Below are 14,624 nucleotides of genomic sequence, written 5' to 3' on the forward strand. Positions count from 1 at the left end.
AAATTTAAAGGTTTTTGGATGCCAAAGTGGATTGATCCTTTACACCACTTGGCTTATGCTGATGAGACAATCATCTTTATTCCTGCTGATCCATATTCCATAAAAAAGGTGGTGGAGGTTATCACCCAATATGAGCACACTTTTGGATATCTTATCAATAGAACAAAGAGTTCATATTTCATTTATGCTAAAGTGGCAAGATCTATTACCTCTACAGTAGGGACACTTATAGGATTTAAATAAGGGGAGATTCCACTAACTTACCTAGGATGCCCTATATTCTACACAAGGAGGAAAGATTACTACAATGAAGTCATAAGGAAGGTGAAAGCAAAGCTGCAATCCTGGAAAGAAAAGCTACTATCGTATGGTGGTAAGGAAACACTTATTACTAGTGTCATTCAAAGTATGCCCATTCATATGCTATATGTGTTGGACCCTTCTCACAATGTGTTGGAACATTTACTCAAAACCTTTGCAAGATTTTTCTGGAGCAACAAAGAAGAAAGAAGAAGCTGACACTGGGTAGAATGGCTTAAGCTTACCAAAAGACGAAGGTGGTCTAGGTTTTAGATTAATATTTGATATATCAAAGGTTTTGTTTGCCAAGCTATGGTGGAAGTTCAGAACAACTAAGTCCCTTTGGTCAAACTTCACGTGGAACAAGTACTATAAGAAAGAACTTCCTACCATTGTTCTATTTAGGCAAGGATCACATATATGGAAGAAAATATTAGAAGTAAGGGAAGAGGTAGAACATGACATATTATGGGATATGAATAAGGGTTCTACAGATGTGTGGAATGAACATTGGACTGGTTTAGGTGCTTTATATCATGTTGTACCTCAAGATTTTCCAATTAATGAAGAACTGGAGGAAGTGACAGAACTAAGAGACCAAGACAGTTGGAAGGATCATCTTCTGGATCAATCATTCCCTGCATAAATTGCAGAACATGCAAGAAGTGCACTTCAATGGGAAGTACTTGGCAGAACATAAGGCACATGGCACCTACAAATGCAGATTCCAACAATATGTGGATTAAAAGTCTTCCTTTTAAAATTTCATTCTTTATGTGGAGGTTATGGAAAGGTAAGATACCAACAGATGATTTTTGGAGGAGAAATGGTTATATGGTGGTGTCCAAGTGTTGGTGTTGTTTGCATCCAACTGAAGACATAATCCAGCATATTTTCCTTAAAATTAAAACTGCAAACAAGTTGTGGAAAACATTCCTTCAAGCTGTTGTAATGACCCTACCAGTCGTTCCGAGAGTTATAGCCTTGTTTTCCTATTTCTGCTTCTTTATATATTTTTCAGCTATGTTGAGTTGTATCGAGTTGGTAGGTTTGGGTCCGGAGTAGTTTTGGAGTGAAATGAACACTTAGTCTCTTAGTTAGAAAGTTAAGTTGGAAAAGTCAACCGGAAGTTGACTTATGAGTAAATAAATTCGGATGTGGATTTTTATGATTCAGTTAGCTTCGTTGGGTGATTTTAGACTTAGGAGTGTGTCCGGAATATAATTTGGAGGTCCGTGGTAGAATTAGGCTTGAATTGGCGAAAGTTGAAAGTTTAGAAGTTCTTAGGCTTGAATTCGAGGTTGATTTGATGTTTTGTTATTGTTTTGGGTATTTTGAAGGTTCGACTAAGTTCGGGTAGTGATATATGACTTGTTGGAATTATTTATTGAGGTTCCAAGGGCCTCGGGTGAGTTTCGGATAGGTTTGGGTTGTGTTGTGCTCGTTTTTCTTATGTTTCGACGTTGTTTCTTCAAGCATAAATTATATCATATTGAACAAATGAGCTCCTATTTCTTTTATGATTGAAGCATTAGATCCGTATCGTAATTACGGATCCGTAGCAAAAATAATCGTCGAATTTCGACATCGTATGTATATGGTCATTTTACTAAGAATTAGGTTGCCAATTTTTTTTCCAGATTAATTACGAAATTGCCACTGACGGTGTATTTAAAACTCTGCACTATTTGCAAATATTAAAACCTACATATCTCCTTCATTATAAGGTCAAATTGAGTTTCGGAATCGTTTGGCATGAGAAACGAGGCAGAGTAGCTGGCAGAAAAATATATAAAACGGTTGGGATACTGAAATGGGTCTTGATATTTCAAGTAGAATAGGAGGGATTTGTTGAGTTATTATAATCCGGTGAATTAAGAGCTAAATATGAAACTTTAAGGATTTGGGTATTCTAAACTAGTTATGAATTAGCTAAATATGGAAATTAACATGAGATCGATATTATGTAATTATAGATTGATTGGAGGAATTTGTACGAATTGCTCGAGGTGAAGTATTTGGTATTTCGACACGAGTACTGTGAGTAGTAATCTTACCACAATTTGTGTTTTCATAACTTGCATGATTTACACATGATTTTTAATATGAAGATGTTACCAATTATTTTGAGTTGCATGTGGGACAAGTCTTTTACTCGATATTATACCGAAATAGTTATTTGAGATGATTACCGTTGTTTTAAATATTTTCGTTGTCACTAGATATGTTTTACCGTTACTTGAATTTGCTGTTATCGAAATAAAATTATATGATTTGATAAGAACTGAAATACCCTATATAGTTTTAAAATATTTTCCACGAGTATATACAGATTACAGAGACAAATTTAAACAGGACTAGACATTGAAGGATCCCGTAGCTAACAACGGGTTCGTTAGACCTGGTGCACCTTGTAATTAAAGATTATCGTTACAACCCTCGCTAGTGGGATGGTAGAACTAGCATACAATTACTGATTTTCCTCGAGTAGGGACTACCGTTATATTTGACTTCTTGCGAAGAAGTCCACAGTTATACTGATTACACGATCCGTTCATTGAAACCTCCCAAATATGAATATTAATATTATACAGTGGCTACCGAGCTTATTACTGAATTGTCAATTGTATTATACCACGAGAAAAACATGATGAGACTAAAAATTGTTTATTGTTTCTGAAAGGGCATTAATATGATATTTTCTATTTAATATACTAGCATATTTTTTGACTTGTCCCCAATAAAAATGATTGTGGTTAATTGCTATTATTCACTGAGCTAACGACTCATTCCCCACTAATTTGTTTTACAGAGAAAACAGTTGACGCGAGCGATGATTTCGTTAGTTAGAGCGCACAGGTTGATAAATCTTGGTGAGCCTCTCACTTGTTCGTGTGAGCGGAAATTTTATTTATTGTTATGGTCTTTTCTTTAAACTCTTAGAGTCGCTCCATAGTCATTCTTTTTAGAGTCTTGAGTATTCTTTTGTTATTATAGACTTATGTTGAGTATCACTCATTCTTATCAAAGTTGAAGATAAAGTAATATTTCTAGTTATTAGTGGGTGGACTATTAATGGTAGATATTTTTTTTGGCTAATTGATAAAGTCATTGTTATTTGAATTGATATTAGGATATTTGGTTGTTGATTTGAGACAGGAAAATTTTTGGGGTAGTCCAAAAACAGGGGAAGTTCTGTCCGATTTTCTGTAAAATACCGATGAGGCTTACTTGGGGGCACTTGCTCCTAAGTGACGGTCCTGATCCTAAATTGAGTCGTGACACTTTAACATACCTTATAAAAATATTTCCAATAACAATGCACCTTAATCTACAACAACGATAGTGAAGTTATTGTTAAGTTACGAATGACTCTCTCATTTATATAACGAAAATAACTTAATTTGTAACAAAAATAACGGGTAGCATTTCGCCTGATTTTACTGCTACCTCAAGTCTACTATAGGCGAGACAACAACACAATACAATCATCAACTCAAAAACAACCTAACTACAATTTGGGGCCTTTAATAAAACAAAAACCCCAAATATACCATAACACACCCAATCAACAAGTTATCAAGTAGCCTGAAACTGCAACGACGAGTGATCAGACCTCTACACTAAAACATGTGGCGTTTTTCCATGCCCTTTATCCTTCCAAACTCCATAAATCAGAAGGACAAGAGGCCAACACCAGTGGACTACACAACAGTCCGCTAAAAAGTAGAATAAATCAAACTCACGGTTTCCGATCACCATCCCGTGAGTTCTAACTATTAGGAAACAAATTTATCAACATTCATTTATATTTAAAAGCTTAATAAAATAAAGTATGCATTTGCTTAACTATGATGTACCTTCCAAAACTCAAACTACAATGAAAACGAGAGGTGGTATAATGATACTTACATCGTAGGGATCGTTCTAATGTTATCGCTTCTTGATTTCATACCCAGGATTTTAATCTTCTTTAAAACCCTTGTAGAGAGCTTAAGGATAGGTTTATAGGGTTTCTATGAAAAATGAAGAGAAAGGCAACTTAAAACCCATATATATCAACGTTTGAAAAGTCAAAGAGGTGCTAGCTTGGCACCCTAGCATTGGCACTTCTCCAGACGCTCATATCGTTTTATCCCGACGTCGTACGAATGAATGGTTAAGAGTGTTGCAAACTAAATTTCAAGACCATAAATTTGGTATATAATATGTCCCAAATATACCTCTTATAACACACGAAATGCATTGCTCAAAAAAATTCGTTACAAGGCAAATCCATAGTCAGTTTTTCTGCAAGTTAAATTCGATTTTTCCAAACTTTATATTTTATATCCAAACATCATATATAATCATATTATGAATTTACTCTCATTTAAATTATGATTAACAAGTTTCATATTCATTATACGTCACCTTGGGATACACAGGGTGTAACAAATTCCAAGTATATTGGGAGAAAATCATAGCTACATTTCACCTAATTTTCAGCACATTTATGAATGTAATTTTTGATAACCTTTGCCAACTTTTGTTTCATAACTCCCTTGACTTCAAAACGTAATACACGACTATCATACAACTAAAATAACTCATAACATAACCTACCTATAATGTTAAGAACATTATTCTTATCCCAAGAGTACATGTTATAATATTCCCAACTTGTCGACTTTCGACGAAACTTATTTTCTTTAGTTTGTTTAGCTTCTAAGTATTTCAACCCTCTTGGTACTTGTTATCCATGATCTTAAAGATTTTTAACCTCCAAAGTAACATGATTAACTTACCTTATGTACTTTCAAAAATGATCTCATTTCTGAGATTACATCAATTGTCTTACGAAGTACTCTTACATACGAAAATATGGGGTGTAACATCATTCCCCCCTTTGGAACATTCATCCTCGAATGTTGACTGATGTGCTTATCAGTCTCATAACCTATAGCTCTTGTGAATACTTTAGTATTGTCCTTTGTATCTAGGAAATTGTTCCGTGAATAAATTCAAAGGCCAGGGCATTCCCCCCTTTAGGCCTCTTTCTCACACCACGACTTGTGGTCAGAATGCTTTCAATCTCGTAACTGTTGCTACCTTGTATCATGCAGCATGTACGACTCTGACCTTGTAAGTGCACTTATATTACTTTCGATCACGCACCCAATACCAGAATCACCATACAGAGCTATTCCGAGACTCGGAATCCCAAACGGACATCGACAACATTGAAATGCACTTCAACCCAAATTTATGAAATTCTTCCAAAGTGCCAACTTCCATAATAGGCGCCGAAACGCTCCTGGATCATCCAAATCCCGATCCGGACATACGCCCAAGTCCAAAATCATCATACGAACCTGTTAGAACTTTCAAATCCCGATTCTGAGGTCTTTTACCCAAAAATCCAACCTTAGTCGATCTTCCAACTTAAAGCTTCCGAAACGAGAATTCTCTTTACTAATCAACTCCAAAACTTTCGGAATTCCATTCCGACCATGCGCACAAGTCATAATACCTGAAGTGAAGCTGCTCATGGCCTCAAACTGCCGAACGACGCGCTAGAGCTCAAAACGACCGGTCGGATCGTTACAGTAGGTAAAGACTTTTGACAGAGTTAAGATCAAATGGAAGCCTTGTTGGCAATTCCTCTCCACCCGCATCCAACAACTAGAAGGAAAATACAGTATGAATCACGGCCCAAAAGAGATTACATCTATGAAAATGCATAACAATTAAGTGTTGAAAGCAGATTTACCATCAAACTATCGCTATCCAACTTGAGATGCTCGAGAGCAGTAAAAGACTCGAAATACTTAGCAATATCACATTTTCGTGTCTCCTCATCACATTCCAAATTCACAACTGAAAATTCTGCTAGAAGAGGGATATACTTTAAGTGGATGGAACTTATTTTGCCTACAAAGTCGAAGGATCTCAGCATGGGAGAATTAATTTCAATGACGCCACTTAAACCTGAGATATCCAACACCAACTGCTCGAGCAACAGGCAATGAGATATTAAACTTTCAAGAGATTTGGATGAAATTGTGACATGAAGTAATTTCAAGCTAATTAATTGATCAAATCCTTTGAAGCCTGGTGGAGGAAGTATTAAACAATGTTGGAGAGTCAGCTGCCTTAATTGAAAGCATGTAAAAAGTGAAAAGGGTAATTTGTAAGGATCATTCCAGCTCGAAATTAAAGTTTAAGAACAAGATGTTGAATGCCATTTCTAGAGAGAAAACATATCAAGTTATCAATAGTAGGACAGGGTATCAGAGAAGAACTAAAGGAGAGGACAAACTTAGTAATTGGTCCAGTATGAAGTGTCAAAATGTGGTAGATAATGTTGGCAAATTCAAATGTAGGGGGTATCGAGTCCTTTGTTGTACTCAAATTTGTTAGATAAAGCGTCAATTCTGGAGGTTGCACCAGTTATACCTCCATTCCTTTGATAAGATGCTTGTCCTCACAGCATCTCGTAAAGGCAAACGCATTAGAATATCATCTATTAAGTTCTTAGGAAGTCTACAAAGTATATCCAGAGGTGCAATTTGACAACAACGCTTTACACCCTTAGGAGACATCTTTAAACAATAATCTCCAACAAAAGTCTGCAGAAAGTAAACAAGAATATAAAGACAAGGAATATCCAACTGTTGGGATAGAAAGGTAACCTCAACATGCAACAACTGAAAGAAGAAAAGGAAAAGGCTGCTACCAATAATACATTACGTAAAAAAAAAAAAAAAGAGAGTGCGGTGCATTAAGCTCCCGTTATGCATGGAGTCCGGGGAAGGGTCAGACCACAAGGGTCTCTTGTACGCAGCATTACCCTATGTTTCTGCAAGAGGCTGTTTCCACGGCTCGAATCTCTAACCTCTTGATCACGTGACAACAACTTTACCAAGTACGGCAAGGCTCCCCTCCCAATAATACATTACATAAATACTTCATTAATCTAGGGTATTATTAAGATCTATTATTTTAAAAACTGGTAAACCAAAACAATAAATTTCCTTTTGCCCGTAATAAGCTTTAGAAACTCACAAAACAAGAATAGGAGAAAAAATAATACCTAATATTTTGGCATATTTTAAACACAAGATCAGCTTAGTAGATGTTCCACACCTTTGGCAACCTTGGGCATTAACCTTATAGTTTTACTACTAAATTTTGAATCAATAAATAAGCTTATTAGCTTTATTCCCACAATTAGCAGTCTTGAGCTATGGAAAAATGACAATTAAAAAAAACAAATAGGAGAGTAACCTGTAGTTTTTATCAGAAAATAAGTAATCACTGCAGAGATATAATTCCATCTGGTTTTAGGTGGTTTTATCTATTAACATAAGAAAATATGAAGTGATAAAATCTTAGTATAATATTCATTGGTCAAAAACTCTCAACTTCATTAAATAACTTAAAAATACATACCTACAAAGGAAGTAAAAAAGAAAAAAAAAAAGGTCTCAAGTTCAAAATCCAACTGAAGCAAAAATATACTAGGTGAATCCTTTCTATCAGTCCAAGCGTGCGTGAGCAGAGTAATTACCTAGTACTTATTGTTGGTGGGAGGTAGTACACAGTGGAAGCAAAATTTTCGCCAACACGGAAAGAAGGTAAGTGAATTCTAACATCTAATATATATAGTTAAAAAAAATTGACGTTAAGGAGATTTAGGTGAACTATGGTTAATAAATCAAGGACAAGAACACATAACAAAGGAATAGAATCGAAGGAATAAAGTTAAAAAAGCTTTACCAGATGGTTGGTGGAAGATTTCAGTTCTCTTAGTTCGAAGGTACCAAAATCCCCATAATAAAATATATTCCTACCCGATAATGGCTTTATAGTTTTCTTTTTTCTTTTCCTCTCAGAATGTTCCTTTTAAATTCTTTGGTTAAGTGAAAGTTTCAAATAGGGTCAAATTAAAAATTATCACGTGTACGGAAAGTAAATTAACACTTGTACAAAAAAGCACATACGTTGGTGCAATCTAAGTTACTCCGTCGATTCTAGTTTACGTGAAACTAACTGTTTTGGTCCGTTTAAAAAAGAATGACCCCTTTTAAATTTAGAAATAATTTAGCTTAAATTTTCAATTCTACCCTTAATGGGAAGCTTTTATGACCACACAAATACTATCTCCATTATATTTTGACTTGTTTAGGACCATAAATTCCAAAAGTCTTCATTTTTTCTTAAATCTCGTGCTCACTCAAACATGTTCACATAAATTTGAACAGAGGGAGTACATTTTTTGTAACGTACGTGCTACAATAACTATACTTTGCATTAGTGCTGATACCTTATAAAATATGTTCTCTTTAGAAATTTAAATATGCAGTTTCCGGGTGTTTGAACCACACGTTAATCGTGTAAAGTACGAGGTTGTAAAATTCAATGGAGATAGCGGTTTCTCAACATGAAGAAGAAGAATGAGGGATCTGCTCATCCAACAAGGATTATACAAGGTACTAGATGTTGATGCCAAAAAGCCTGATACCATAAAAAGGTGAAGATTGGGTTGACTTAGATGAAAGGGCTGCTAGTGCAATCAGGTTGCACTTATCTGATGATGTGGTAAATAATAACACCGATGAAGACACCGCATGTGGCATTTGGACAAGGTTGGAAAGCCTATACATGTCCAAAATGCTGTCAAATAAATTGTACCTGAAGAAGCAGCTATACGACCTACACATGGGTGAAGGTACAGATTTTTGTCATATTTAAATGTGTTTAATGTACTAATCACATAACTCGCCAATTTCGGAGTGAAAATCGAGGAAGAAGATAAAGCCATCTTGCTATTGAACTCGTTGCCATCTTCGTACGATAATTTGGCAACAACCATCCAGCATGATAAGACTACCATTGAGTTGAAAGATGTCATATCGGCTCTTCTACTCAATGAGAAGATGAGAAAGAAGCTTAAAATTCAAGGACATGCTCTCATCACATAAGGTAGAGGCAGGAGTTATTAAAGGAGTTCGAGCAACTATGGTAGATTCGAAGCTCTGGGAAAGTCTAAGAACCGATCCAAATTAAGAGCCAGAAATTGCTACAATTGTGATCAACCAGGTCACTTCAAAATAGATTGCCCAAATTCAAGGAATGGAAAAAGTGAAAGCAGTTGCCAGAAGAATGACTCAACACTTGTCCTATTTATAAATGAGGAAGAGGAGTGCATTCACTTGTCAGGTCCAGAGTCGGAATGGGTGGTTGATACAGCAGCATCTTACCATGCCACACCGCTAAGAGATCTTTTTTGCAGATATGTAGCAGGTAATTTCGGTACTGTGAGAATGGGCAACACAAGTTACTCATATACTGTGGGGATTGGTGACATTTGTATCAAGATAAATGTTCGATGTACATTGGTTCTAAAGGACATGCGGTATGTACCTGATTTGCGGATGAACTTGATCTCGGGAATTGCTTTAAACCGAGATGGATATGAGAACTATTTTACAAATCAAAATTGGACACTCACCAAGGGATCATTGGTGATTGTAAAAGGAGTTGCTCGTGGTACGTTGTACAGGACATATGCAGAAATATGCCAAGGTGAATTGAACGCGACACAAGATGAGATTGATGCAGATTTGTGGCACAAAAGAATGGGTCATATGAGCGAGAAAGGATTGCAGATTCTTGCCAAGAAATCACTCATTTCTTATGCCAAAGATACAACGGTAAAACCTTGTGACTACTGTTGTTTTGGTAAGCATTATAGAGTCTCATTTCAGACATCGTCTAAAAGAAAACTAAATATACTTGATTTGGTACATTCTAATGTTTGAGGTCCAATGGGAATTTTAATCGATGGACGGTAAAATATTTTTTTGTTACTTTTATTGATGACGCTTCATTCAAATTATGGGTTTATATTTTAAAAACCAAAGATCGGGAGGTGAGTACACTTCAAGGGAATTTGAAGAGTACTGTTCGAGCCATGGGATCCGACATGAAAAGATAGTTCCTGGAACCCCACAACACAATGGCGTAGCCGAAAGGATGAACCGTACCATTGTGGAGAAGGTGAGGAGCATGCTCAGAATGGCTAAACTGCCTAAGTCATTCTGGGGTGAAGCAGTTCAGACAACCTTTTACATAATCAATATGAGTCCATCAGTTCCATTGGAGTTTGACATCCCAGAGAGAGTTTGGACCAACAAGGAGGTGTCCTACTCGCATCTGAAGGTGCTCGGTTACAGAGCTTTTGCACATGTACCAAAGGAGAAAAGAACAAAGATGGATGATAAATCCGTTCCCTCCATATTCATCGGATATGGAGATGAAGAGTACGGGTACAAAATGTGGGATCTTGTAAAAAAGAAGGTCATCAGAAGCAGAGATGTAGTCTTTCGAGAAAGTGAAGTTGGAACTGGTGATGATATGCAGAGAAGGTCAAGAATGGTATAATTCCTAACCTTGTTACCATTCCTTCTTCTTCTAATTATCCCACAAGTATAGAAAGTATGACCGACGAGGTTGTTGAGCAGGGGAAGCAACCTAGTGAGGTTATTGAGCAGGGGGGGGCAACTTGATAATGGTGTCGAGCAAGTGGAGCACCCCACTTAGGGAGAAAAACAACCACAACTTTGAGGAGATCAGAAAGGCCAAGGGTAGAGTATGCAGGTACTCTTCCATAGAATATGTCCTTATCAGTGATGAAGGGGAGACATAAAGTCTTAAAGAGGTATTGTCTCATCCAGAAAAGAACTAGTGGATGAAAGCCATGAAAGAAGAGATGGAATCTCTGCAGAAAAATGGCATGTACAAGCTGGTTGAACTTCCAAAGGGTAAAATACTACTCAATATAAGTGGGTCTTTAAACTCAAGAAAGATGGAAATGACAAGCTGGTCAGATACAAAGCTCGATTGGTGGTTAAAGGCTTCGAACAGAAGAAAGGTATTGATTTTGACAAAATTTTCTCACATGTTGTCAAAATGACTTCTATTCAAACAATTTTGAGCATAGCAGCTAGCCTAGATCTTGAAGTGGAGCAGTTGGATGTGAAAATTGCATTTTTTGATGGAGATTTGGAAGAGGATATTTATATGGAGAAGCCAGAAGGATTTGAAGTAGCTGAAAAGAAACACATGGTGTGCAAATTGAATAAGAGTCTTTATGGATTGAAGCAGGCGCCAAGGAAGTGGTACATGGAGTTTGACTCATTTATGAAAAGTCAAACATACATAAAGACCTATTCTGATCCATGTGTATACTTCAAAAGATTTTCTGATAATAACTTTATTATATTATTGTTGTATGTGGATGGCATGTTGATTATAGGACAAGACAATGAGCTGATTGCAAAGTTGAAGATAGATTTGTCCAAGTCATTTGATATGAAGGACTTGAGCCCAGCACAACAAATTCTAGGGATGAAAATAGTTCGAGAGCGGACAAGCAAAAAGTTGTAGCGATCTCAAGAGAAGTACATTGAACGCGTACTGCAACGCTTCAACATGAAAAGTGCTAAGCCAGTCAGCACACCTCTTGGTGGTCATCTAAAGTTGAGCAAGAAGATGTGTCCTACAATAGTGGAGGAGAAAAGGAACATGGCTAGAGTTCCTTATTCTTCAGCAGCTTGATATATGCAATGGTATGTATCAGACCTGATATTGCTCATGCAGTTGGTGTTGTTAGCAGATTCCTTAAAAATCCAAGAAAGGAACATTGGGAAGCAGCCGAGTGGATACTCAGGTACCTAAGAGGTACTGTAGGAGATTGATTGTGTTACAGAGGATTTGATTCAATCTTGAAGGGCTACACGGATGCTGATATGGAAGGTGATCTTGATAATCGAAAATCTACTACAACATACCAGTTCACATTTTCAGGGGAAGCTATATCATGGCAGTCAAAGTTGCAGAAGTGTGTTTCACTCTCTACAATTGAAGCAGAGTATATTGCTGCTACTGAAGCTGGCAAGGAGATGGTTTGGATGAAATGGTTCCTTCCAGAGCTTGGACTATATCAAAACGAGTATGTCGTCTATTGTGACAGTCAAAGTGCAATAGACCTGAGCAAAAACACCATGTATCATGCAAGGACGAAGCATATCAACGTGAGATATCACTGGATTCGAGAAAGAATAGAGGATGAATCTATATAGGTCAATAAGATCCATACAAGTTAGAATCCTTCGGATATACTGACCAAGGTAGTACCAGGAGACAAGTTCGAGCTGTGCAAAGAACTTGTCGGCATGCACTCAAAGTAGAACCTCCTCTAGATGAATGAGACTGGAAGAGGAGATTGATGGGGTCCATCTCATTGAAAAGCCAAAGTAATAGGCATGTGCCTAAGGAAAATACTTGGCTGAGAATTTCTTTGTGGCGGCCAACGTTGAATTTCTTTGGTTTGGCAGCTAACGTTGTTGAATTGTTAACATTGAAAAAAAAAAGAAAAAGTGTGTGCAAATTGTCAAATATAGTAGGCTTCAGAGAGTGAGGCTTCGGCTATAAAAGGAGAGCTTCGGCTCTCATTTCTACACACCAACAAAGAGAAAGAAAGAGTGATATTTCACAGACAGGATATAAGAAAATAGTCTGTGAAAAAAATAGATGGTGAGTTATATTGTAGTGGGGTGAAAATATCAAAAGAGAGTTATTTCTTTTGAGTGTTTTATTGGTCTTTGGAATATTTTTCTCGGACCTACAAAATATAAAATTCCTTGCTATAGCGATATTAGTTGCTCCTCTTGGGGCCGTGTTTTTTTACCCTTATTCTAAAGGGTTTTCCACGTAAAAATCTTGGTATCGTTGTCACTCTTTTACTCCTGTTAATTATTGTATCTCGGTACTACGTTATTATTCCGCTTTTATTACGGTAAATATTATTTCTGTGGGGGGTTTATTCCCAACAACACAAAGGGGAACATATGTGAACTGAATGATAAAAAAAAGATGTTTTATTTTACAACTAATACTATTTTGGAATCTCTGAATTTCTCTTCCTAAAATAAAACTCCTAACTATCTCTTTATTCATTTTTTGCGTCCAGCTCCATTAATAATGTTTTGTAAATAACGTGAAGGATACAACAACAACAACAACGACGGCGACCCAGTAAAATTCCATAAAGTGGGGTCTGGGGAGGGTAATGTGTACGCAGACCTTACTCCTACCCCGACATGGCAGAGAAACTGTTTCCGATAGAACCTCGACTCAAGAAGATGGAAATAAAACAAGAAGAGACAACTCATTAGTATCGTCAACATAAACCATAGAAATAGTGACAATATCCTAAAAACCATAAAATAGATGACATGTAATAACAATAACCAGCAAATAAGGTCCGAAGCTATGAAAAACAGTAAGGGTAGTGTAGACTCTACATTAACCACAAGCCGTCTAAGATCAACCTTATCAAACTCGCTTCACCCCCGGTATGAAGAAGAAGAAGCACGACTACCCCTTAACCTACAACCCTAATGCTCGACCTCCACACCTTCCTATCAAGGGTCATGTCCACGAAAATATGCAATCGTGCCATGTCCCGCCTGATCACCTCTCTCTAATACTTTTTAGTCTGTCCTCTACTTCTTCTCGTACCCACCAAAGCCAACCTCTCCCATCTCCTCACCGAAGCATCCAAGCTTCTCTTCCACACATGCCCGAACCATCTGAGCCTCGCTTCCCACATCTTCTCATCAACAGGGGCCACGCCCACCTTCTCCCGAATATCTTCATTTCTAATCTTATCCATCCTAGTGTGCCTTCACATCCATCTCAACATACTCATCTCAGCTACCTTCATCTTCTAGATATGAGAGCTCTTAACTGGCCAACAATCCGCCCCTTACAACATGACCGGTTTAACCACCGCTCTATAAAACTTACCTTTGAGTATCGGTGGCACTTTCTTGCATATAAAAATCCAGATGCTAGCCTCCATTTTATTCACCCAACCCATATACGGTTAGTGACGTCCTCGTCGATCTATCCATCCCCTTCTATAACTGACCCAAGGTACTAGAAACTACCTCTCTTGGGGATGATCTATGATCCAAGCCTCACGTCCATGCCTACTTCCCTCGACTTGGCGCTGAACTTGCACTTTCATATACATGACATCTGTATACAAGCCTCTAAGAATACATAATTGTCATAAAGGTCGGGACCGAGCCCCGCCATACTAACAATACATATCTAAATCATACTGACCAAACAAGCAACTCCGAAGTAAATGGAGTGCACCAACATCTTTTTCTGAGTTGATCGCCTAATTTGAGGACTCTCGACCTGTCTATCGGGACCTGCAGGCATGAAACGCAGAGTCCCCAGGAAAAAGGGACGTCAGTACAAAT

At 37.3% G+C, this 14,624-nt stretch overlaps 1 protein-coding gene across 1 annotated transcript; it reads right to left on the reverse strand.

Annotated features, from left to right (window-relative positions):
- Positions 1-860: 860 nt before the first annotated feature.
- On the reverse strand, positions 861-6,884 carry LOC138900448 (uncharacterized). The gene is made up of 3 exons (XM_070187193.1): positions 6,739-6,884; positions 6,053-6,434; positions 861-938 (listed from the first exon to the last, which is right to left on the reverse strand). Exons 1-3 carry the CDS (start codon positions 6,882-6,884, stop codon positions 861-863), a joined length of 606 nt encoding a protein of 201 aa, XP_070043294.1.
- Between the last annotated feature and the right edge of the window lie 7,740 nt (positions 6,885-14,624).

This window comes from Nicotiana tomentosiformis, chromosome 10 (assembly GCF_000390325.3).
Source record: "Nicotiana tomentosiformis chromosome 10, ASM39032v3, whole genome shotgun sequence".
NCBI classification, from domain to species: Eukaryota; Viridiplantae; Streptophyta; class Magnoliopsida; order Solanales; family Solanaceae; genus Nicotiana; species Nicotiana tomentosiformis.